This window comes from Telopea speciosissima, chromosome 1 (genome assembly GCF_018873765.1).
Source record: "Telopea speciosissima isolate NSW1024214 ecotype Mountain lineage chromosome 1, Tspe_v1, whole genome shotgun sequence".
Classification (NCBI taxonomy): domain Eukaryota; kingdom Viridiplantae; phylum Streptophyta; class Magnoliopsida; order Proteales; family Proteaceae; genus Telopea; species Telopea speciosissima.
The window spans coordinates 48,117,582-48,144,483 of record NC_057916.1 but is presented as its reverse complement, the minus strand read 5'-3'; the positions used below and the strand labels follow the sequence as shown (position 1 = coordinate 48,144,483).

Genomic DNA, 26,902 nt, shown 5'->3' with positions numbered 1-26,902 from the left:
CATGCTCTGCCATCCAGGATACCAGCAGGTCTTTGATTTCTTTTGAGGAATGCTTGAAGTTTTTCTGAGTGTTCTTATATGTGTTTCTCTTCTTGGTGTAGAAAGCTCTTCCTAGAGCCATTACTTGATTGAAAATGGGATGTGTTTCTTCCAAAGTCATGGCCAATGGCTTTTCTGTTTTGGAAGAACTATGTTTACCTAGGAATGGTGGTGACCCTATCCTTGCCCTTGTATGCAGTGCTCACATCGTAGCTAGAAAACTTCAATAAGGAACTTGACATTGCAATCTGACAGAAATGCAAGGCCGGTCTTGTTTGTGGCCATTTCTGGTTTTTTTATTTTTGGTAAGCAAAATGTACTATTTGGTTGATTGAGGAAAAATCCAACCGGCTGTAGTAAAATGCAAAAGAGGTATGTTGAATGTTTGCATTTTGAATTTTTAGGCCCAAATTTACAGTTTGATTTTGCTTCTACGGTCGTTAATGACTATAAATGTCTGCCCACCTATTTATGAATGTCTGATAATATCCCTCCATTGATGTGCGATACCCTCTCCCAACCATCCAAATTGTTAGAATTCAGAGGCGCTCTCTAATTGCCTATGCACATTTGTGTGTAAGTGTGTGTGGGTCTCAACGGGGTAGCTATGATGTGTTTTCAAACATTATTTCATATTCATCAAAATTCTGTTATATATAACAAAAGTTTGAAATGACTGGTACACCCCCTGGTCCTTTTCGCCTTTCCAGGGGGTGTGCCGGTCATTTCGTGCGACTGTGCCTGGGCGCAGGTACACACCACTACAGCACCGGTTAGCGTTCCTTTTTTCATAAATTATTAAGTAAGAGCCTTAATAAGTGAAAGTTAGTACAATGGGTTGGATTACAAATTTTAAAAAATCTTACATTGATTTTACATCAATTTTATAGACAACCAAACAACTTAGTAAAATTAATTTCACTTTACTTCCTTCGCAACCAAACGACTTAAAAGGGAAAAAAAAATTCCCTTCCGTTCACTTCCCTTTCCCATTTCCCTTGCAACCAAACGGAGCCTGAGGGATTACATAATCCTACAATTCTAGACCAAAGAAATTCTAGCTCTCATCCAGGTGGACATGAGCATACCTCCTACCTCAATCAATTTTAAATGTCAATTGAGTAATTGACAGCCTCTGAATTGAAGACATCCAAAGAATACCTTCACACCAGTAGCTCATTTCAGAACTAGTTTAGGGCTGTGTTTGTTTTGTCGTAAAATATTTATGAACAAATAATTAAAAAAAAAAGGCATACCTAGTGCACAAGGCTCCCACCATTGCAGGGTCTGGGGAGGGTCACAATGTACGCAGCCTTACCCCTGTTTTCACAGAGAGGCTGTTTCCAGACTTGAACCCATGACCACTTGGTCACAATCGAGCAACCTTTACCGTTGCACCAAGGCCCACCCTCAAATAATTATTACTATAAATTTTATTTTCTATCTTCCGCCATTTGTCATTTTTTTGGTAGGACATGACAGAAGGAAAAAATCCAGCTATGATGGGAATGGAGTTGTTTATGGGTGCCAAGAGTATCAATGATCAAGATACCATCACTATTTTAGCAAAACAACATCCTGAATTTTGAAATTGATGTCATTTCCACCTTTTTTTATTGCATGTTGTTAAATAATGTAAACCAGAATACCCCCAAGGTATTCTGGTCTTTTTACTGCTTTATTTTTTATGTTTATGTACTGCCTAGCTATGTCGACTATGCTAGGGGTATTATTGTCATTAGGATGTAACTCTTCACATTATAAATATATGGCTTGTTTGATCATATCGATCATTCAAGCATTCTCCCATTTTTCTGTTTTGTTAACATGGCATCAGAGCCAACTACTCTGATCAAGGTTTTCAAAACCCCATCCCCTCCATTGTGTTTTCTCTTCCAGCCTCTTCTACTCGATCTTCTCTTTCTCCCTTCTTTTTTCCTTGGTTCTCTTCATTCACTAGGGCAGGACTTATGAGGTGATCATACGATCTAGCTGCTGCCCTCAATCCAACCTCTTCAACCGATGGTTTAATCACATATCAAGATCGATAGCTGTTGCCATGTGCCTCTGCGATTTTTTGGAGTTCTCCCCTTCTTGAATATCGAGCTCTTTTTTGCATTGGAAGCTTATTTTCCCTATTGGAGATCCCTCATAGCAGTATTGGACAGCAACTATCACAGAAATTTCAAGTTATTTGCAGGCCATACCCATTATCGATCTCACTTCAGGGTTTTGAAAAACCCCGACTTTTATCGACTTTTGGGTTTTCTCCTCTTTGCTTTGGCTGATCTTTGGAGATCTTATTCACACTACTTCAAGGAGTACTTGACACTATTATCACCTACTTTCAGATTGTTTGAAGACCCCTAGCCCCAATCGATCTCCACTTTCAGGGTTTTCTTCAAAACCCTGAGCCTTATCGATTTTTTGGGTTAGGGCTGTTTGCTACTGCCTTTTTCTTCACACAAGTTGCTGCTGCCAGAAGTGTTATTAGCCCTATTATTCAGCTTCTACTTCTGATTTTTCTGTCGGACTCTGAGGTTACTACGGCTACTTCTAGAGAAGATAGTCAGTCTAGGACTGAGTTCCTCCCCTATGCTGCTGCCATTAAACTTGATGGAACCAATTATCTCATGTGGGCCAGATCACTCTCTTTAACTGTGGCTGGCAGAGGACTTACTGGCCATCTTGCTGGCACCTCTAAACAGCCAACTAAAGAGGGTAACCCTAAGGATCGATGGACTGCTAATGATGCTATGGTTATGTCCTTCGTTCTAAATTCTATGCAACCTGACCTCTCCAATCAGTACCTTCTCCTTGATACTGTCACACAGATATGGACTACAGTCAAGGCAACCTGTGGTCGATTGCGTAATGGTGCTCAGGTTTATGAGATCCAGAAGACACTCCAAAACACTACTCAAAAGGAGTAGTCTGTCACTAAATATTATGCTATCCTCAAAAGCTTATGGCAGCAACAGGATCACTATGTTCGATTTCAGCCTTCTACGACTGCCAACATCACTGCCTATCAGACTTATGTGGACCAATTTTGGGTGTATGATCTTTTTGGTTGGCTTTAATGCTGATTATGATCCCATTCGTGTGCAAGTTCTTGGTAGGATTCCTTTCCCCGCATTGGAGGAGACCTTTTTTTCTGTTCACAGTGAAGAAACACGTCGGGCTGCTATGATGTTGACCCCTACGGTTGAGAGATCAGCTTTACAGGCTGCTGCAGACTCCAGCCCTATTCCTACTTCAGAGAGTACTGCTTCTGAATCTGCTGCTTCAGCAAAAGAGCCTGTGAAGTGTGAATATTGCAACAAACCATATCACACTAAGGCTCAGTGCTGGAAATTGCATAGGAAACCCGCTGATTTTGAGGCCAAACGTGGTCGTGCTAAGACTAAAAACAAGGCTAATCACACTGGAAGTGTAGCTACAGCCCCTACTGCTGAAAATGGTTTTTCCAAGGAAGAATTTCAGGCTCTCCGGTGTATATTACTGACCTCTGCTGCCTCTACTACATCTGCTGCTGGTTACTCCAATCCCTCAGGTTCCCACTTTGCCCATTCAGGTATTTCCTTTGCTGGTCATTGTGCATTGGTTGTCTCCACTCCATGGATTATCGACTCCGGTGCCACTGATCACATGACAAGTTCTTCTAGCCTTTTTCACACTTATTCCCCTACTTCTGGCAAGGATAAAGTAAAAATAGTTAATGGATCCCTCTCATCCATTTCAGGGAAAGGGTCCATTAGCTGTTCCCCATCTCTTACCTTGTCTTCTGTGTTGCATATTCCCAATTTCACTACTAATCTTCTTTCTATTAGTAGTATTACTAAAAATCTGAGTGACATTTTTTCCTAGCTATTGTGTCTTTCAGGAACTGGACTCGGGGAAGACGATTGGATCGGGTAAAGTGCATGGTGGACTGTACCTGCTTGATGGAGACCCTCTTGCTATGCAAGCATTACCTTCTCGGCTCTGTCACCCTGCATCTTTCTCCTCTAAATTACACCAACACCAATGGCATTCTAGACTAGGACATCCCCCATTAGGAACTCTATCCCATTTATTTCCAGCATTAGTTAAAAGTTGTAATAAGGAAGCTTTTTTTTGTGAGCCTTGTGTCTTGGCCAAACAGACACGTTCAAATTATCCAGTTTCTAATAAAAAATCCTCTTCCTTATTTCATTTGGTTCATACTGATGTGTGGGGTCCTAGTAGAAAAGCTTCTCTTTCTGGTCATTGGTGGTATGTCACTTTTATAGAGTGTTATTCCAGGTTCACTTGGGTCTACCTCCTATACTCCAAAAATGAAGTTTTTTCCTGTTTTCAACATTTTCACAAGATGGTTCAAACCCAATTCAATGCCACTCTCTAGGTCTTGAGAAGTGACAATGGGACAGAGTATATGGAAGGTCAGTTCCAAAGATACCTTGCTGCCAATGGGATCTTGCATCAGACCAGCTGTGTTGATATTCCAGTCCAAAATGGTGTGGCTAAGAGGAAAAACCGCCATCTCTTGGAGGTAGCTAGGGCACTTATGTTTGCTCGCAATATTCCTTCTTTTTATAGGGGAGATGTTGTCCTCACTGCAATCTATTTTATTAATAGGCTGCCCAGTCAGGTTCTTCACTTAAGTCCCCTGTCGAGCTCTTACTTGGCTCTTCTTCCTTTATTGTTCCTCCTAAGGTGTTTGGCTGCTTTTGTTATGCCAGGAATACTAGGTCCCTTGGTAAACTTGAACCCCGTAGTCTCCACTGAATTTTCTTAGGATACTCTGCTACCCAGAAGGGGTACAAGTGCTATTATCCTCCTGTCAGACGTACATTGGTCAGTATGGATGTTTTTTTCATAAGATTGTTTCTTATTATTTGCCCCCACCTCTTTAGGGGGAGAGTGTTAATGAAGATGTGCTGACCATAGAACCTCCCCTCTAGTCTGTTTACAATGAGTCTGTTCCTGTTCCTCCGACTCCTAGTCCTTCCCCTGCCTCAGGGGGAGAAGTTCCTATATAGGAGGAGACCTCAGACCATCACAGATGATGTTGTTGACATTCCTATTCAGAGGGAGCAAACTCATGTCCAGACTCCAGTCCAGAAAAAAATTAGTGACTTTCAGAAGAGGGTTAATGAATCTAATGTGCAGACTTATACAAGGAAATAGAAGCAGATTCAATCCACTGTTGCACCAGTACCCATTCAATTGCCGAACTTGGTTCCAAAACCTGCCTCTCCACCTAGTAATGTTTCTTCTCCTTATTTACCTATTGCTCTTCGCAAAGGTGTCAGGACTTACACCAAGCATCCTATATCCCATGTTGTTTCTTATGACTCCCTTTCTCCATCCTTTCGTGCTTTTGTTTCTTCTCTTTCTTCTGTTCGTATTCCTAATAATTGGCAGGAAGCTCTATCAGATGGAAAGTGGAAGGCAACAATGATGGAGGAAATGGAAGCCCTGGAAAAACAAAATAACACATGGGAGTTTGTGATTCTTCCACCTGGAAAGAGATCTGTTGGATGCAAGTGCGTGTTTGCAGTGAAACAGAAGGTGAATGGCACTGTGGATTGGTACAAGGCACGAGTCGTGGCAAAGGGGTTCACTCAGACATACGACATTGATTACTAGGAGACCTTTGCCCTTGTTGCAAAACTGAATACTGTTCGAGTTTTGCTATCCTGTGCAGTCAATCTTGGATGGGAATTGCAACAGTTGGTTGAGAAGAATGCTTGCCTAAATGGAGAACTAAATGAGGAGGAGTATATGGGCATTCCTCCAGGGTTATCTTGTGACAAAAACCAAGGTAAAGTATGTAAATTGAAGCGTGCACTTCATGGGCTGAAGTAGTCACCTCGAGCATGGTTTGGCCAGTTCCACAAAGCCATGATGTCTGTGGGCTATAAGTAGAGTAATGCTGATCACACTCTCTTTATAAAGAGGGTTGGTGGAAAACTCACTGTTCTTATAGTCTATGTTGATGACATAGTAGTTATTGGCAATGATGGTGATGAGATCAGCCGGTTGAAGACCTTTCTTGGGCAGGAGTTTGAGAGTAAAGATCTAGGGAAGCTACGGTACTTTCTTGGGATTGAGGTTGTCAGATCCTCAAAAGGAATCTTTCTCTCCCAAAGGAAGTATCTCCAAGATTTTTTGGCTAAAACTGGTTTGTTAGAATGTCACCCTTCAAATACTCCTATGGATGCTACTGTTCGTCTCAAGGAAAAAGAGGGTGAACCTGTTGATAAAGGTCGGTACCAAAGACTAGTGGGGAAGTTGATTTATCTCTCACACACGTCCTGATATTGTTGTTGCTGTGAGTACTATGAATCAATTTATGCATGATCCCTACTCTTCTCATATGGAGGCTGTTCTTTGTATCCTTCACTACCTAAAGTCAGCTCCAGGAAAAAGCATTCTCCTGTCTCCTCATAGTCACCTACGGATAGAGGCATACACTGATGCTGATTGGGTTGGTTTTACAGATCGCAAGTCCATCTCTGGGTATTGTTGTTTTGTAGGTGGCAATCTTGTCACTTGGTGTAGCAAGAAGCAGTAATGTAATTCCAGATGGATGTCAATCCAACTAAAACCAGAACCAGAATCTGCTTGGGTATAATGCAATCGGTTAGGGCGTAATGGAGGATTAGATGAACGAGGGTTAGGGTTTGATGGTACGGATAGGAGAAGAAGGGTTAGGGGATTGGGATGAAAGCTTACTTGTGTTGGATGGATCCTTGACTCGAGAACAGATCCGAGTAACTAATCTTTGAACCTTCACACAATCGGCAAGAACAAACTTGACAAACTTGAATGCACTCAAGGAGAGAAAACGTGAACTAGTGAAGGCTATCTCGGCCTCACCTTCACAACCTATCTCGGAGACAAAGGAATGCATTAAAGCAATAATCTTCTTCATTAAATCGTGGGGGCTCAATGGAGCTCTTTACATTATATAGCCTTCAAGGTCGACATAAAATAAATCCTAACTATGACTAGGACTCAAAATAGAAATAGGAATGCCAACTAGGACTAGGACTCAAAATAGGAATGCTAACTAGGACTTAGGACTTCTAATTAGGATTCGATTTGCACTAGGAATCCTAATTAGATTACAACTCAATAAAAATAAAACAACTACTAAAAATCCCCACGATTGTTGCTAGTGTAGGGATGAATCATCCCTACACCTACCCGATGGTTACTTAGGCTCGGTGTAGGGAAGAATCCCTACACTGCGGCTGGTTTTAGACAGCCGGTTTACATCAACTCCCCCTTCTCAAAAACATTCGTCGGTGAAAGACATGTAGCGCTCGTAGAGATCGGGATCAAGGCGCCGGAAGTCGCCGGCGTGAATCCGTGTCATGTCACTATCGTGCGATCCTTCCATTTCACAAGGAAAGAGTAATAACCGCGACCACCCCGCATAGTAGTAAACTTGTTATCAAGCACATTCTCAATGACATCGCGATGGAGTGGTAAACTGTGGGAGAAAAGAGCATGTGCGATCACGTCGTCGTCGAATGGTGGCCGACATAAAGAGTGAGATCGGCCACGTTGAAAACATTGTTAATCTTTATAGACGGAGGAAGCTCGAGCATATAGGCATTGGTCCCAATGCGTTGTTGCACTGAAAGGACCCATTTTGCGAGGGTGGAGCTTGTGATTGGTTCCAGGAGGAAGTCGCTCAGGAGAAATACGAACCATCACCAAATCACCAGGTTGGAATTCCACGTATCGGCGATGACGATCAGCGCCTTGTAACCTTCATTGTTAATAGCAATGCGTCGGCGAACGTCGGTATGGACCTCGGTGATGTGGCGGAGGAACTCATCGGCGTCCACACTAACACGAACATGAGGAAGAGGAAGCAAGTCCTTGGGCGCTGGGTTGCGGACCCAAAACAATCTCAAATGGAGTACGGCCGGTGGTCCGACGATGTGAACTATTGTACGCGAACTCGGCGATATCGAGGACAAGGCCAATCTTTCGCATGATCACGAACAAGACATCGGAGGAGATTGCCTAAATCTGCGATTAACACTTCATCCGCCCATCCGCTGCTGGGGATGAAAGGCGGTGGAGAACTTCACTTGGTATTGGTCTTCATCCACAAGGTCTTCCAAAAATAGCTAGTGAATTTGACATCACGATCGAAACAATAGACTCGGGTAGCCCATGAATACGTATGACCTCTTTCAAGAAGAGCTTGGCGATGATCGGCATCAAATGTCTTCCGACATGGAATGAAATGAGCCATTTTCAAAACCCGTCCACAACCACAAATATAGAGTCAGCGACGCTCCCGTGTAGATGGGAGGCCGAGAACGAAATCCATGCGATATGTAACCGTGGTGCATGAGGAATCGGAAGAGGTGTGTAGAGGCCCGTGTTTTGCTTATCACCCTTGGCAAGGCGACAATCTCGACAACGCTGAATCACCTGTTGGACGTCACGCTCAAGATGTGGCCAATAATACAAATCAGCAACCGCAGATATGTCTTGCTAATGCCAAAATGCCCTCCCATGCCACCGCCATATAGTTCCCTAATGAGGTGTGCAAAGGATGTGTTAGGGATACATAGGCGTGTCCCAAGAAGAGATATCCATCACGTAGGGAGTATTTGGCATCGATTCGCTTCTTTGTAATGTAGTATGAATGGGGGAAAAATCAACATCACCGTGTACTCATCTCGATATGTTCGATGCCTGTGCTATGAGTAGAAGAGGTGGATAGGGTGAGAACTTTCCGACTTAGCGCATCGGCGACCTGGTTCTCTTTGCCTGCCTTGTACTTAACGAAATGAAACTCCTGGAGATAGGCGATCCATTTAGCATGGCGGTTGCTTATGGATCGCCGAGAATGGAGAAACTTAAGGGCCTCGTGGTCGAGTATAGAATAAATTCTTTGCCCACAAGGTAGTGTCTCCAATGCTTTATAATCTGGATCACCGCATAAAGCTCCAAATCATAGGTAGAATAACGCCGCTTAGCATCGTTGAGTTTCTCACTATGAGAAGGCAATGGGATGATTTGATTGCATGAGAACTCCTCCAATCCCAACATGGGATGCATCCAGTAGCACCTCAAATATGACATCAAAGTTTGGGAGCCGTAGAACAGTGCCTCGGTCATCTTTTGCTTAATCAAGGAAAATGCTTTGGTAGCGGCCGGTGTCCACCGGAATTTGCCCTTACTTTCTCTCATGCACTCTCGAATGGGTGCCATGATGCCGAAGTTCCGAATAAAACGCCGATAAAAAGATGCTAGGCCGTGGAAACTCCTAACCTCTGTCAAGGTGTGTGGCACCGGCCAATCGACTATGCTTTGCACTTTCTCCGGATCAGCTTCAACCCGGTGAAGATATAATAAACCCAAGGAAGATAACCTTAGGTAACATAAAAGAAAACTTTTTGAGGTTGATGAAGAGTTTCTCTATACGTAACACTCTCATCACTTACTTTAGATGATCGAGATGCTCCTGGTGGTGTGGCCGTAGATAAGAATGTCATCAAAGTAAACCACAAGAAACTTACCGATGAATGGACGACGTACTTGTGTCATTACACGCATGAAGGTGCTTGGAGCATTTGTGAGACCGAAAGCATCACCTTCCATTCATATAGACCATCCTTTGTCTTGAAAGTAGTCTTCCACTCATCTCCTGGGCGGACCCGAATCGATGATATCCGCTCTTTAAGTCAATCTTCGAAAAGATGGAAGCACTGTGAGCATGTCTAACATGTCGTCAAGTCTTGGAATAGGAAACCTTGTATTTGACGGTGATCTTGTTTATCGCCCTCTATCAATACACATCCTCCATGTACCATCTTTCTTTGGAGTAAGTAATCTTGGAACAGCACATGGGCTCATGCTCTCAACAATAAACCCCTTGCGAATCAGGTCATCTACTTGTCTCTTGAGCTGCATGCTCGGTGAGGGTGAGACGATAAGTGGGCAGATTTGGTAGCACCGAACCCGGTACTAGATCAATGGCATCTTGAATATCCCTCATAGGAGGTAACTCATCCGGAAGATCGTCTGGTACTAGATCCGAGAAATCATCAAGCGGATCTTTTATGGATTTGGGATGAATAGTGGTAGGGGTTGGTGACACTTTGCTCTTGTGATCGTGGCTAGTATCAACCCCGTCTCTTCACTTGTAGTAAGGAATTCTCGGTGAGGCGGGGACAGAATTCGTTGCTCCATGGGTTGTACTTTAGTAGTACTAGTACTAGCATGTGGTGCCTTGCTGCTTGACCCTCCTTTCATTGGCTGTCTATTGTCAATAGTTTTCAAGACCTGTTGTCGCTTCACCGGGCAGCTCTAAGCCTTGGCCTCATCAATGGTACATTGAGGGGTTGAGAACCAGTGGTTTCCCTTTGAAGTCAAAGAAACACTGATTTTTTGTACCTCCCGTCAATACATTGTTATCATACATCCATGGTCTCCCAAGTAAGACATCATCGAATCATAGGAATTATATCGCACCGACATTCTCCTCGTAACCAGAAATCTTGAGTGGCATTGAGCATCGCTGATTAACCTCTAAAGTATCATTATTAAGTAAGGATACCTTGTATGGTTGTGGGTGAGGTTCAGCTTTAAGCTTCTCTTCAATGACAAAAGCTTTGGAAACCACGTTGACACAACTACCGCTGTCCACGATCACTTGTGCTGTTGCTGTCCCGCTATCCATCGGTGTATAAAAGATGCAATGTCGCGCCAGTCCTCTCCTTTAGATTCGGCAACCGAGAATGCGAGTTACTACATTTACCTCATAAATTTCATCTTCCAAAGTATCATCATAGTCTTCTCCTTCAAGAGCAGCATTAACGGCCCAATTGTCATTAAACTGCGGATCACAAACTTGGACATCCGGACTAGTTTCCATGGCTGCAATCACCGAATTGGACTTCCCTCTTTGGGGGCGTACCTTGCATAATGACCATCTTGTTGGCAATGGAAACACTTGTTAGGTGTTTGACTACCCATGGGGGCCTTACCCTTTTCCTCTGTAGTTGGTGGAGCTCGGGTAGGGAAACCACTAGATCTGTTAGGAGTAAAGGTTCTCCTAATATCACCGGACTGCCGTGTGAATCTTCGCGGGCAGCCTTGATTAAATCTTCAAGCATCCATGGCCTTTTCAAAACAGTGATTCAAATTATATATTTCAACCACGCCTATCTTGTCTTTAATGTCAACCCTCAATCCCAACTTGAAACGGGATATAAGCTGGTCATCATTCTCATCTACACCCGTACGTGAGAGTAAGTCATTGAATTTATCAATATACTCCCCAACTGTTAAGGTACCTTGTCGTATAGTGTTCAGTTGATCATGCAAACGCCTCTGATAAGAAGGAGGTAAGTACTTCTCTTTGAGAATCTCTTTCATAGCTGCCCAAGTAATTGGTTCCATGTGACGACGGATCAACCTGTCTTCATGTGTACGCCACCAATCTTCGGCTCCTCCAGCTTAACTTAGTCGTGGCCAGCTGCATCTTTCGGTCTTCGGACAACCGAAACCACTTGAAGTAGTCATCTAGAGCACTCAACCAATCATGGAATGCAATAGGGTCATGTTTCCCGTTATATTCCTTCGATCCAGCTTTACCTTATGCTTATCATCACGATAATACTGATTTCCATCGTGATCTTCATCTTCTTCATAGGTAGAATTGTTATTGATCCTGTGTGTTCGTAGTGTGGGAACCCTCTGTGGTAACCTACGTGGATGTCGGTTGTTAGTGTATGAAGCAAAGCTTCAGTTTGTGATATTTCTTTGTGGCGGTGCAAGTAGGACCTTGTTGTGACAGTACATCAACTCGTTGCTTGATGGTCTTCACATCTTGATAAAACCTTGACTATCTCAAATTCTTGTAGAGTGGTTGGATCACTTGATTTTGGAGAACCCATAGCTAGGCTTTGATACCAAATAATGTAATTCCAGGATGGATGTCAATCCAACTAAAACCAGAACCAGAATCGCTTGGGTATAATGCAATCGGTTAGGGCGTAATGGAGGATTAGATGAACTCGAGGGTTAGGGTTTGATGGTACGGATAGGAGAAGAAGGGTTAGGGGATTGGGATGAAAGCTTACTTGTGTTGGATGGATCCTTGGGCCGAGAACAGATCTCAGTAACTAATCTTTGAACCTTCACACAATCGGCAAGAACAAACTTGACAAACTTGAATGCACTCGAAGGAGAGAAAAGAGTGAACTAGTGAAGGCTATCTCAGCCTCACCTTCACACTGACCTATCTCGGACAAGTGGAATGCATTAAAGCAATAATCTTCTTCATTAAATCGTGGGGGCTCAATGGAGCTCTTTACATTATATAGCCTTCAAGGTGGACATAAAATAAATCCTAACTATGACTAGGACTCAAAATAGAAATAGGAATGCCAACTAGGACTAGGACTCAAAATAGGAATGCTAACTAGGACTTAGGACTTCTAATTAGGATTCAGATTTGCACTAGGAATCCTAATTAGATTACAACTCAATAAAAATAAAACATAGGACTTCTAATTAGGATTCAGATTTGCACTAGGAATCCTAATTAGATTACAACTCAATAAAAATAAAACAAATACTAAAAATCCCCACGATTGTTGCTAGTGTAGGGATGAATCATCCCTACACCTACCCGATGGTTACTTAGGCTGGTGTAGGGAAGAATCCCTACACCTGCGGCTGGTTTTAGACAGCCAGTTTACATCAAGCAGAATGTGGTTGCTCATTCTAGTACGGAAGCAGAATTTTGTGCTACGACACAAGATATTTGTGAGTTACTTTGGTTCGAAGGATTGCTACAAGATCTTGGTGTTCCTCTTCATCTTCCTATGTTGTACAGTGACAACAAGGCTGCAATCAGCATTGCACATAACCTGGTACAGCATGATCGCACCAAGCATGTTGAAGTGGATAGGCATTTCATCAAGGAGAAATTGGAAGAAGGGCTGATTTGTGTTCCCTTTGTGAAGTCTACTGATCAGCTTGCCGATATTTTCACCAAGGGATTATCTGGAAAGCTATTTCATCCTAGTTTAGTCAAGTTGGGCATGATTGACATTTTTGCTCCAACTTGAGGGGGAGTGTTGAATAATGTAAATCAGAATACCGTGGGGGTATTCTGGTCTTTTTACTGCTTTATTTTTTATGTTTATGTACTGCCTAGTTATGTCGGCTATGCTAGGGGTATTATTGTCATTAGGATGTAACTCTTCACATTATAAATATATGGCTTGTTTGATCATATCGATCATTCAAGCATTCTCCTATTTTTCTGTTTTGTTAACACATGTCAACAAAACAAACCCCCCCCCCCTTTCTAATTCTTATACAGTTTTTGTATTGGTAAATTGTATTGATTTTCAACAAATCTTGCAAAGTATTTTACTGCGAAACAAACACAGCTTCAAAGAATGGTTATTTCTTAGCATAAGACTCTGAATTTAATAAAAAACTGGAAAATGAACTTTCCCCTTAATGCAGAATTAAATGAAATATTTCTATATTTTCTTACATGTGGCATGTCAGATTGTTATTCACATGTCAAGTTTCAGCCAAAACAGAGTTTGCCAAGTGGCAAAACAAAGCTGATGCAGGAGCAGTTCCTTGGACTGAGCTTAGCCCGTTTGAGAACCGGGTCCAAATTGGGTCTATGGTCTAGCAGGATATTAGTGGTTTATTTATTTGGATTTATCGTGTAGTCTTCTGTTTTATTTTGAATAGGCTAGGTAGTAGTAGAATTCCGTTATATTTCAGTTTTAGAGTTTAGTTACGAGTCTTTATTTCCCTCTTTAAATGCATGGTTGTAAGCATCAAAAGTTTCAGACATTTCAGATTTGATAATGAATTGAAAATTTGAGTTTATGTGGTGTGAGGCCTGTGTGGCTGCATATGAGGCCGCCTTCTTTTGCTTCTTCATTACTTTTCTTTTATTCTCTTTCCTTTCCCCGTGACTGTATTCTGTCCTACCATCTTTGGCAGTCCTAAACTCTGGGATTGAATGCTCTAGAGCTCTACCAATGATGGCTAAAATTTAGGGGTTTTGTTACTTACCCTAGGGCAACCCAGGTTGCCAAATCTGAGACCCAATGGTTGTCTGAACTGGAAGTTCCAACTCGAACTTCGGTCCTGGTTTCTGTTTTTACTGCCAGCGGAAATTTCAGGTAGTTTTCTTGGATGACTCAAGGGCTGTTTTGCTAGGCTATCACTTGGATTTCATAGAGTTACGAGTTGCGAATCTGGTCCCAAAGTACAGGCTTGATTGATTTTATCGTGTGGGAGTTCTCCTTATAGCAAGCCTCTACTCTTTCCACCTTGTTCTGTTAACCGAGGGGTTGAAGACAACTCACAACCCCCCCCCCCCCCTCGATACTATCCTTTTAAGGTTTGGTTTCAGAAACTACCCTTCTCTATTATATTAATTCTGTTTTGTCCTTTATATTTTAAGTTTATTCCAAGATAGTCCTTCAACTTTAAATTATAGATACCCACATTTCCTGATTCCATTTTAGCTTAAAAAGGGTCTTATATTGTTCCATATAGTTACCAGATTTCCATCTCTATTATTTCAGTTGCTTAACACTTGGGTGGGCCCATAGTGAACCCAAATCGGGTTTTGTGACCTGGGTTCCGCATCAATTTGGTATCAGAACAAACCCGGCCATGGTTTCCTTAATGTTCAAGTTTACAGTTCGCTTGCCCAATGGAAAGCTTGCTATTTTGTTTATTGATGAAGGGCAAGGCAACAATTTTGTCTCGCAATCTATGGTGGAGAATGGAGATGCTACCAAAGACCAATCAGATCGCCATTGAGTCTAAGGATGATGTATTCATCAAATTATCCGTTTCTTAGTATTGTGATGGTGGTTATTGTGACGTGTTTGATTCTCCTTGAACCGCATTATTAAATTGGATCGAAAGTGCTTGGAAGAACTAAAAGGTGTCGTTGATCGTGACAGAAATTTGTGCACCCTACAGCCTTTTCACATGTTCCAACATTCGTTCCGCAAGGATTAGTTGAAGAAATATACTAAGAGTCGAAGGTGATATCGACAAATGCAGCCACAAAACGAGCCGAATGGGTCAACACAAGAGAAAAACCACTCGGATGTGGGACAAGAAGTAACGATCAAGGGAGACGGGAAGATTATTGTGGGTGGAGAACCAATAAAGTTACTACAGCAATGCACGTTCTACACATTGAGTTTGTTATTCCCCACATATTTCAAGACACATATGTACCCCCAAAGCGTCATATATATTGGATTTTCTTCAAGTTGCAGACAAGGAGCAGCTAGCAACTTTCGTGTGCTTTTATTTCTACCATTCTACAAAACTCGTGGGTGAGTTTTTCTCAACAGAGGAATTGATGCAGGAACAGTTCCTTGGACCAAACTGAACCTGTTTGAGAACCCAAATCAAAAACCATGTCAAAATTTGGGTCTTTGGTCTAGTAGGATATTAGTAGTTTATTTATTTATATGGATTTATCTTCTAGTCTTTTGTTTTACTTTGAATAGGCTAGGTAGTGGTAGAGTTCCATTATATTTCAATTTTAGAGTTTAGTTAGTACTTTTTATTTCCCTCTTACATTTTGAAAGTTTAAGATTTGATACTGAATTGAAAGATTGAGTTTAAATGGTGTGAGGCCTGTGTGGCGGTCTATGTGAACCCCCCCCTCCCCTTCTTCTGTGGAATTTCTTTCCCCATTACTCTTTTCTTTCTTTTATTCTATTTCCTTTCTCTGTGACTTTATTCTGTCCTACCGTCTTTGGAAGTCCTGAAGTCTGGGATTGAATCCTCTGGAGGTCTATCTATGAAGGCTAAAATTTAGGGGTTGCCAAATCCGAGACCCAATAGTTGTCTGAACTGGAATTTACAAGTCGAACTTCAGGCCTGGCTTCTGTTCTACCACCAGCAGAAATTTCAGGTAGTTTTCTTGGATGATTCAAGGGCTGTTTCACTTGGATTTCATGGAGTTAAGAGCTGTGAATCTGGTACCAAAGTATAGGCTTGATTGATTTTGTTGTGTGGGAGTTCTCCTCGTAGCAAATCTCTACTCTTTCTTCTATTAACCGAGGGGTTGAAGACAACTCCCAAACCCCCTCCCCCCCATGATATACCGAGATCTCCGCAAGATCTTACATTTTTTTCTGACCCTACTCGATGGTTGGTTTCGGTGGCCATATGGCCAAGATAGGTGCTGAAACATGACATCCACCCTATTTTAGGTCTTCTAAACACAGTGGATCATTAGTTTTTACAACTTCAAACCCAAAATGGTACTTGACTTCGGACCCTAGGTTGAGAGTCTACGGTGTATGTAAGGTCTACCCTAGCAACTTACATAAGCATTAGGAATTAAAAAACATCAAACCATAAACCATTTAAGCATTAGGCATCATATTCATAATCATACATGGTGATGGTTTGACAGTTTGTTAATAATTGTTAGAAACTTGGAAAGAGATATAGATTAAACAAATACAAGTGTACTTAAAACTGTTCTTGAGATGCAATGTAGCTCCCTCTCCTGATGTTGAAGCTTCAATCTTGAGTCTCCAAGCTTTAATCTTCAGTTGAGGTTGGATTTGCCAAACAAAAAGGCACCAAAATCCTCTTCACCTCCAAGTGTTTCCTTCACAGCAAAGCGAGAGAGGCGAGACAGAGGCGAGATTTCGAGTTGAGGTTGAAATCTCGCCGAGAGGGTGCCTTTTTATAGCTTGGTTTGGTATCGAATCGAATCGAGACCGAGATAAGTGCCAAGATCTCAATGAGACACCGAGATCTTGACCGAGATATTGTCATTTTTCTGTATCGTCACTGATCTCGTCTCGAAACCTGGCGAAACCGAGACAATTTTGAGATCTAGTACCATGTCAATAGGTGGGTCCCATTCCCACAACAATCCCACTCCATACTATCTACTAAACAAACAGGGCTTTTAAGGCTGGTTTCCGAAACTACCCTTCTCTACTATATTAATTATGTTTTGTCCTTTTCTTATAAATTTGTTCCAAGATAGTCCTTGAACTTTAAATTATATTTACCTACATGTCTAATTCCATTGTTAGCTTGAATGGGGTCCTATATTGTTCCATATAATTACCAGATTTCCATCATCCCTATTATTTCAGTTGCTTAACGATTGAGTGGGCCCATAGCAAACCCGAATCGGGTTTTGTGACCACGGTTCCATATCAAAAGCATTGAAAAAACTAGGATTACGAAAAAGTGTACTCGCACCACCCCGGGCGGTGCATGGACATACCTGGGAGGGTATGCCATAACATGGGAGGGTAAATGATTGAAACCAGAGTTTTCCAAGCAGCAAAAAAAGCACTGAAAAATCTAGGGCTACGAAAAGTGTGCATGCACTACTCAAGGGGGTGCATGGACAAACCTGAGAGGGTATGTTGTAATGTAAGACAGGTTTGAGAAACCACATCAAACCACAAACCACAAACCAGTCCTATTCGAGCCACAAGTATGATTTATTGGGGTTTGTGGGCTGTTGTAGTTGAAAACTTGAAATAACAAACGGAAGGCTGTTGAGAAATGAAAATTGAGGTCGGGAGGAAATATGATGGAATAAACAACCATGGATTTGGGGGATCAAACAGGGATGGTTTGCTGTAGATGAGTTTGAAAGAGAGGAGTCGATAGAAGAAGAAGAAAAAGATAGACAAGAAAGAAGATTGTCTTGGCTTCATACCATCTTGGATTCACTCCATCTTGGATTTACTCCAAGAATTGGATAGAATCACTCGTGCTTCCATTCCTTCCTGTCTTATCTTCCATCTCCAAATAGTCTTTTTAAACCCAAAATAGAAGAAAAAAAATAGTAAATTTCACGGACCTCCCCTGACCTAAGCCTTAAATACACGGACCTCCCTTGCATTTCTGACAAATATTCCCATACCCCCTGATGCTAACGTCATCAGAAAAAAAGATGAGTTGACAATTTCACCCGTAATTATTATAGCTTCAAACTCATTACCAGCAACACTTTACTATGTTTTTTTATTTTTTTAATATAAAAGGTGGGACCCACCACTTGTTCTTCAACCACCGCCCCACTACCGCTGCAACCATCGGTCCACTGTGGTCTTCTGGGTAAATCGCCCACAGATTGTGATATTCTGGGCTAGAAGCTTCGGCCTCGGAAACCGTATAGAAGCATGGCACCACAACCTGATTTCGTCTGGTGAACAGTCCACCATTTTTGTCTCTTTTCTCTGTCTGTAACACCTTTTGATTGTTTCCTTTCTATGAAGAACTGAACAGTTCTAAGATAACAGATGCAAAATCATTGAGAAATTTGAAATCAAAACTCAACCCAAGAAGAAAAAAAAAAGATTAATTGAAACCAGAGAAGAGAGAAGTAGAAAGAGTTTGAAGCAATTAATCTTCCAACATGGCAGCGATCAGATTTGAGAACGACGCTAGAACAAAAAGTTGAATATGGGACATATTCAATATGGTTACTATCCTTATGATCCAAAGTTTCACCATCATGCTCAAGGGTTGAGGCTGGCACATAGATAGGAGAGTAAGGTGCATGATCAATTGGATCTATTAAATCATCACTTTTGAGGTTCTAGCCCAGCTTCTACAATTGGGGAAACAGGAATATATGATGGAGAGTATGGATTATACTCAAGATGGGACCTTCCTTCATAACGACTGGCTCATCACTAGGATCGATGGTAGACCCATATAAAAATTCAGATCCATCCTCAAAATCCCATAATACCTAATTTTCCCTTCTTTTGTTCCTTCAGTCTCTAATTACAAAAAACCCTAATTTCAATCAGAACAGAACAAAAAGCAACCCCCAAACGAAGCTCAGAACCCTAAAATTCTTCACCATTCAGAAAAAGGTACACAACCCTAGTTCATTTTAGCTTCCAATACGGAAATTTCACGGAGTTTTCAAGAACCCAGAAACTCAAGCGAGCAATTAAGCATCATCAACAAGAAGGATAGAATTTTGGGTTTTTGAATATGGGGAAAGAAGAGGGTTTGTTGCTTTCGTTTTTGAGGGAAGCAAATAAAACCCTAAAAAATTATTGAAGCAATTAATCTTCAAACATGGCGGCGATCAGATTGCAGAGAAACTGGTTCAATCAATTTTTTTTTCTCTCTGCATATCTTTTCAATTAAACAAACGACCAACCAACCTGCAAAACATCGAGAGAGTTGACAATTTATTTTCATTCTCTGTATATCTTTTTTTCTTTTCCTTTCTTGAAGAAACCCTGATTTCAGTGGTCATTATCAAATCTGGAACTGCGGCGATCAGATTTGGAGGTTGTTAGGGTTTTTTTGTGAGATGGAGGTAACTTCATTGAGAGCAAAATGGCAACATCAACCCTCTCAAGGGTAGTATGGTCAATAAAAATACGATTTTCAAATTAAACCATTACCTAACCTTAAATCACTAATGGACTGGGGCTGTGTGTAATAAAATTTGGAAAGTAGGGGCGGTCTGGGTATTTGTCAAAAATACACGGGAGGTCCGTGTAATTTACTCAAAAAAAAAAAAAAATAACTCCCTAATAATTACTTCTCCAGCAATAACACCCTTTCAACATGAATACATTACAGTTCTGGCTCCAAATAAAAATACAAAAATAATAAAAAGAACTACAAATAATGCTGGTCATCTAGCCATAATGAAGTGACATGTGGTTGCATAAATCATTGAGAGATGTCCTCATCAGTATGCCATTACATGGGATGGTAAATGATTGAGTTTGAAGCTGAAACATGACATGTGACCAATCCAGAGCATTCCTAAGATATCCAATGCGGTGGAATTGCCACATCATCCTTTCATGTGGAACAATTCGATGAACCACCCAACAAAGCATAGGTGCACGGGCCACCCAGCCAACCTTTTGCCATATTATCTCCATGCCCCCCCCTGGCGCATGTCCCCACCTGTGGGTGAGTGGGAGCAAAACAATTGAGATGCAGCATGTCAACCAATTGAGTCTACAGTCAGGATTTTCTGATAGTTCAAGATCTCTTTTGCCACTAAATAGCCCCCCATAAAAGAGGCATCACTCTAAGTTCCTGTCAACTACAGCCAGAACTCTTTGAACGATGGGTGTCATCTCAACATATTCTAGTCTCTCTAAGTTTTTACAATTAAAATTTAATAATAGAAAAGCGTAGATTCCAAAGAAAATAGTAGCAGAGGGTAAAAATCTGGAAAATGGGATGTTCACATGAAAGACTTGATCTCAAGGAGTTTACTTCTTCCAGTTTGGGCTAATCAACACATCTAGGTTCCTGAATAGAACTCAAACAAGCAGTGGTTCCATGAAATAATTAAATAGATACTGGGTCAAGCAAAACAGAGGTATGTGGAAAATCCAGGGTTTTAAACACCTATAAATGGAAAATCTAAATCACAGAACCTCAAAGGGTAAGTTATTCACTTATTTGGTGCAAGCTAGTAAAGCAATTTCAAGGACTCCAGATCCAATATTGGCATTGTGCTCGAATTGCCTTCAATAAACTATAATCCTTCACTAAAACCATCCACATGACTTTGCTGAGCCTACCAACCTGATTTCAATAAACAATAATCCCTTCAGTAAAACTAACTGCATGACATGCTAAGCCTGCCAGCCTTACAAGGTTCACAATGTCATACAAAATCATAAAGGCACAGAATGTGATGTAGGACAAAACATGAAGAAAAAGAGGCCAAAACACTGTTCACACGAACAGTGTCACAGCCCCATATTTGCCTTGATGAGAATGCTACTAGAAGATCCCGTGGGTCCCAATACCAGATTGTGCGAAGACTTTTTTAGAATAGTCAATTTTGTCTATGTGTGGGATTTAGGAGTTTAATTTAATTTCTATTTTCAGAATTATTCTCTTAGATATTGTGTGGTTGTCTATTAAGCAACCTTAGCTAAGTTTAGTTTCTAATTTCAGATTTAGAAAGTAGGTTTAACTTTTATTTAGAAGTTTCTATTTTCAGTTTGTTTCCTTTTTCTTGCAAGTTTCTAATTTTCTCTTACTTGTAAGGCAAGCATAGCTACCCATCACTATGTAATGACCTTAGAGCTCCCCCCCCCCCCCCAACGATTTAATGAATTATTGAATGAAGTTTTGAGGCATCCTTGCACTCAGTTATGGGAGTAAATCCTTGTTTCAACAGCTGGGATAGCTGTGGGTGAGAGACCCAGGGCTGAGAAAGCCCATCCCCCTACCCCCTTCTTCTTCTATCTTTCTCCTCCTCCCTTCCCTACTCGATCAACAATGCTGTGCTGTTTTTTCTGACTGCTACAATTGCTGTGAAGATCCTTGAAGGTTGCAACCATTCTCCAATACTCCAAGTGCTGTAAAAAGGGAGGCTACACACATCCTACGGTTACAGTTCTGCTGTTGCTGTTGCTGTTGCAACACTGGGTTTTGTTGCAGACTTCAAGCTGGCATATCTCCTTATTCCAACCCAGAATCTGCTGAGTTTTTGGAGCACAAACCACATGCATCAGGGCCTCCACTCGATACAGATTTGAGCCCAAGTTGTTGGCTGGTTTGGCCTGTAGGCCTATTTTGGTGTCACCCTCATATCTCTCAACCTAGCCATTGGAATTGGCTGTGATTTCCAGCAAAGGTTTTCCTCACTGCCTGCTCCATTCAATCCAAGTTTGACACCAAACTGCTGGTTGGGTTACCTAGTATTTTTTACCTTTTATTTTGGTGTTTACCTTCTAATTCTGATTTGCTTCTATTATTGATGATCTGCTGCAACTATTAACGATCCTACTGTTGAGTGGTTCTTAGTTGAACCTCTTCTACATTACAATTTCTTACAAGATCATAAAGGCAATCAATGGTTTTCTGATTTCCCATAGAAGCTCCTTTTGTTGCGTCATGTGCGCTGAAACTTCAATTAGCAATTATTATTCTGTTGAATGTCTTTGGATTTATCTATGTTAGAAGTCTGAAACCATCCTCAAGTTAAACTCAAAGGTTATGTAGTAAAGATAGTGTTTGTGGATTACTGGTATACTGAAGTATCCAAGAACCAAGAACGCCAGAGTTTACAGTGAGTTCCATTCAGCATATGCAGTTCCTAAGGAAATTACTTTGGCCATTTTGGAAGCCTAACAATTCTTTGTTTCAGCCTGGTGTGAACCAAATTCAGCTCACTAAAAGCCAATGTTTTCATCAGACTCGACGTATCGAGACACCTCATCCCCTATGAAATTACAAAGCTTGAAGTTAAAAAAATACAGCAAACCCAAACCAATTCAGAGACACCATATAGCAGTGGCATTATGACATAGACGATACAATTCTTAACGTTATTCTGGAATTGGCAAGGATTGCTACATTGATAGATACTAAGATTCATCTTCTATGACAAAGAATGAAACCTTGTGATGCAGGACATTTGGGGGCTGCTCCTACTAGCCCTAGCCCAGGCCAAATTAGATACTCCAAGGGTTACCATCTCAGGCCCAAGCCCAAGCCCAAGCCCTCCCAGCCCTGCATTTAGTTTATTTATGTTTTATCTTTTATTTTTAGAGTTATTTGACAGTTATTGCTGTAGAAGTAGTTATTAGGGGGCAGTTATTGCTATAGAAGTAGTTGTTAGGGAGTTATTTTCTTCTCTGTTTTTTTTTTTGAGTTTTAAAAAGACTGTATTTTGAGAAGGAATGCTGAACAAAATGAAATAATGAAAGAATGAATTGAAGGGAGTTTGTGTGTGTGTGCACTCCTTCCCGCCTCCCTGCTTCTTCTTCTGCTACTGCTTCTTCCTCCTTCCCCCCCCCCCTCTCTCTTCTTCTTCTTCTTCTCCGGTTTCTTCTTTTTTCCCCCTGCAATTCTGATTTCTTCCTAGCTTTTCTTTTCTCCTTTCCGGTCCCCCATCAATTGGTATCAAAGCCCAACCTGGGTGAATCTCTCTTCTTCTTCTTTTCTTGTGTGGCTGAATGTTTCCTCCCCACCCTCTTGCGAGATTTCTCTCTCTCTCTCTCTCTCTCTCTCTCTCTCTCTCTCTCTCTCTCTCTCTCTCTCGGATTCTTCTCCTTTTCAGTCTCTCTTCCCCTCTTACCTTTCTTCTCCTATCTAAGTTCTCTAATCTTGTTCACATCTTCCTTGTTCTTGAAACCCCAAGCCAAAACTCCAAAATACTCATATACAACTACCTTCTCCTCTTTACAATAACATCCATTGAACCCCTTTACCCTCATGATTGCTACAACCAATCGTTCCATATTATTCCATCTTATCCCAAGTTGGAATGACGAACAACACTGGAGATGCTGCAACAGTAATGGCGTATGACTTCGACATTCCACTCAACAATATTGAGAGGACGTGCTGTTTCAAGATTTCATCTCCTCTTCTCGTGAATTACTGGAGCTTTTGAACGGCATGGATGTGCATCACATGGACTGGTTTTACAGGTTTATCCAAACTCAAGGTCCAGTTTTTTTAAAGCAAGGGGGAGTTGATGCAAGACATTTGGGGGCTGCTCCTACTAGCCCTAGCCCAGGCCCAATTAGATACTCCAAGGGATACCATCTCAGGCCCAAGCCCAAGCCCTACCAGCCCTGCATTTAGTTTATTTATGTTTTATCTTTTATTTTTAGAGTTATTGACAGTTATTGCTGTAGAAGTAGTTATTAGGGGGCAGTTATTGCTGTAGAAGCAGTTGTTAGGGAGTTAATTTCTTCTCTGTTTTTTGATTTTGAGTTTTAAAAAGACTGTATTTTGAGAAGGAATGCTGAACAGAATGAAATAATGAAAGAATGAATTGAAGTGAGTTTGTGTGCGTGTGCACTCCTTCCCCCCTCCCTGCTTCTTCTTCTTCTATTGCTTCTTCCTCCTTCCCCCCCCCCCCCTCTTCTCTTCTTCTTCTTCTCTGGTTTCTTCTCTTTTCCCCCTGCAATTCTGATTTCTTCCTAGCTTTTCTTTTCTCCTTTCCAGTCCCCCATCATCTTGGGCATTGGATAGAGATAGAAAGGGATCCCAGTAGCCCCACAGCATAGTGTTTAACAGCCTCCCCCCTTCCCCCGACGCCTTTCAGTGAGAAAAAATTTCATGTCACACTGCAGGAAAACAATCCAGTTGATAGTTTATCCATTTATGGAATGATTTTCAGTCTTATGGAGTACACCCATATCTCAGCTGTGTATCTTAGGCTACATAACAAGGTTCCATTATTTAATGAAACTCAATATGCATCAAAAGAAAAATGTGACAATCACAGTACAAGTTGTAGATCAATATTAAGTAAAACATTATCCGGGCAGGGCTGCACCCCCATTTAACCCGCCCTTTTGCCATCCCTATTAAAACCTCAGTAATTTTTTCTACTCAGTTGTTTAGTAACTTCAAGAGGGCTGGATAATGTTAATGCTTATCCTTATTCCACCAAGAGGTGAGCAAACACGACAACATTTAGGTGCATATTAAGTTCTCCACTAATGCCCCCAATGCTATCCCCACTATGGATCAAATAAATTGGAAAACGAGACCATAACATTGCTCAAGTGGTCCCCACAAATGCAGAGGACTGCCCTTATCTCAGCATCATTAGAGTTCTTGAAACTATTTGGCAAAAAATTAGAATTCGTCTCCTTGTCTCGTTTCACCCAAAAATTCATTGAATGCTGTTCAGCATAGATTACTTTCAGCGTTTCTGTCAAAATTCAGTTTTTGATACCCTATTTTGGCTTCTATTGTGTTGTATATGTCATATGAGTGTTAAAAAGCCGTGCCATGTTTTAATAAGAAAGCAACCAACTTGGACAATTTCTGAGGTAAATGCCACTATGAAGCTTATGTCAAAGCATTTTATCTTCCAACAAAACCTGAACATGGAATTCTCAGAATTAAGCACAGACAACAAAAGATGACAATTGAAGTAGCTTAACCTACAAAATGCCACTATGAAGTATCAAAAAACAAAAAAACAAAAAAATACTGACCGTCTTGTGTGACCAGAGGATAATCTGAAGCACTGAGATTTATAAACCAGTCCCAATCAGCATTTTCCTTCAACAGGATTGCTACTGCTTGGAGGGTAGAAGCGATCATCGTAGGACCCTTGTAAGTTACCAAGTTGGATTTAGCCATTACTCGCACGTTTTCCAACTTACGAAACGTAGGATCAATCTTGATCAACGTTGCCAGTTCTATCCTTTCACGGGGAGGAGCCTCAAGATCCAAGTGCATAATATATTGATTCCTGGGATGATACACTGCCTGCAACGTCCTCCTCATCCTCTGGGCATCACCCTTTGTCCCAGAAATCAGATAAGCTATCCTGGGTGGTTCCAATCTCGAATCATCAGATGGGTCCAGAGAGCGCTTTAAATCCGATTCCACATAATACTCACTGGAATCCTCCATTCGTGCAGATGAAATGAAGTCAAAAGAGAGTGGATCTCCAGCATATGGTGATGAGAAAATCCCAAAAACTGCAGCTAAAAATAGAGTAACAGAAACGAGCAAGCTTGCGAAGAATGGAAGAATCCACTTCCTATCACTAAATGCCCTTACTGCGTGAAGATTTGCATTTTTCCTCATAGTTGCTTTAATCAATCAAGGTAGATTTTGAAATGGTCTCTTCTTCAGCAATTGCTGGTTTCTTAGGATTGCAAGACAGCCCCAAAAAGCGGAAAAGAATAACATTTAAGCCAAAGGCCGAATTTTCTTTCATGAAGAACCATATTTTTTCTGTAAAGCCCGTAGACTGGAGTGCAAACACGAAACCATCACCAACCAAATACGAATTTGCTTCAATTCAAAAAAGAAAAGATAAAACGAAACGAAGTCTTTCTAGACAGCGTTACAGAAGAAGACGCAAAGATTTACTGTATTTAGAAATGTTCAAGATCAAATAGAAAAATAAAACAAGAGTTACACACAGAACGAAAGGGAGAGAAATGCTTACCAGAGAAAATGTCTGATTTAAACAGAAGAAATAAAAATTTTTGGTGTTTGAGAGATGGAACTAATTAAATTGGTCCTAAGTTAATTCGTTAACAAGTAAGAAAAGCTAGGGCACAAGAGAAAGCTTCCAGATGAAGCCGAGAACGAAAGAAATAGGGAGCAAGGCTGAACTGGATTAAGTAAGAATAGCAGCCGAGCAGATAATAAATAAATAACAAAGAAAAAGAGGGGAGTGGGGGTAGGAAACAATGACAACGATACATCAACAAAATTAAAAACGAGGCAAAAGATTAGTTTTAAAGGCCAATGGACTACCTCCCCGGAATTGAAACTAGTTTTTTTTTATTATTATTTTTTTTTAAATTAACGGAATTGAAATTTGTTGGTTGGCAGATCTGAAGTTTTGAAGGTTCTTTCATGGAAATGATCGCTTTGAAGCTCAAATCAGATCATCCGTCACAGTCCTTAAATGTTTATCCTCTTTTTATTAGAACTTATGGTTTCCGAGGGTTGTGCTTTATTCTTTTTTTTTTATTTGATAAAGGTAGTTGTGCTTTATTCAATGCAAGTAATGGTGATGGTATAACTAATGTATAACTAATGTATAACTGTTTTTGTTTAAAAAGAAGGGAGAGTGTTTTCGAGCTAAGACGCATAGAGGAGTACACCAATGAGGTACGGCCAAAGGGTATCATACATTCGAAAAGCAACGAGGTGCTTGTAGGGGTGTAAGTTTGGCCCTGTCGATCCGAGTCCGCCTTGAGCCCGAATAGGGCATTGGTTGGAATTTTTGAGGTTAGGGTTGGGATTTTCAAGCCCGGGGTTAGGGAGGGTTGGGTCAGGGTTGAGGCCTCGAGCTGAGTCCATCCCTGGGCTATGGTCCGTACGACTGTACAGGTGCGAT

The 26,902-nt window shown here is 41.2% G+C and overlaps 1 protein-coding gene across 1 annotated transcript in view; it reads right to left on the bottom strand.

Moving 5' to 3' along the window:
* LOC122646502 (beta-glucuronosyltransferase GlcAT14B-like) overlaps positions 1 to 25,725 on the bottom strand; it is a 31,843-nt gene extending 6,118 nt beyond the window's left edge. The window contains exon 1 of the mRNA XM_043840076.1: positions 25,032 to 25,725. Within this exon, the coding sequence (XP_043696011.1) occupies positions 25,032 to 25,632 (601 nt within the window). The 5' untranslated portion in view covers positions 25,633 to 25,725. The remainder of the gene's footprint in view (positions 1 to 25,031) is intronic.
* Positions 25,726 to 26,902: the final 1,177 nt, after the last annotated feature.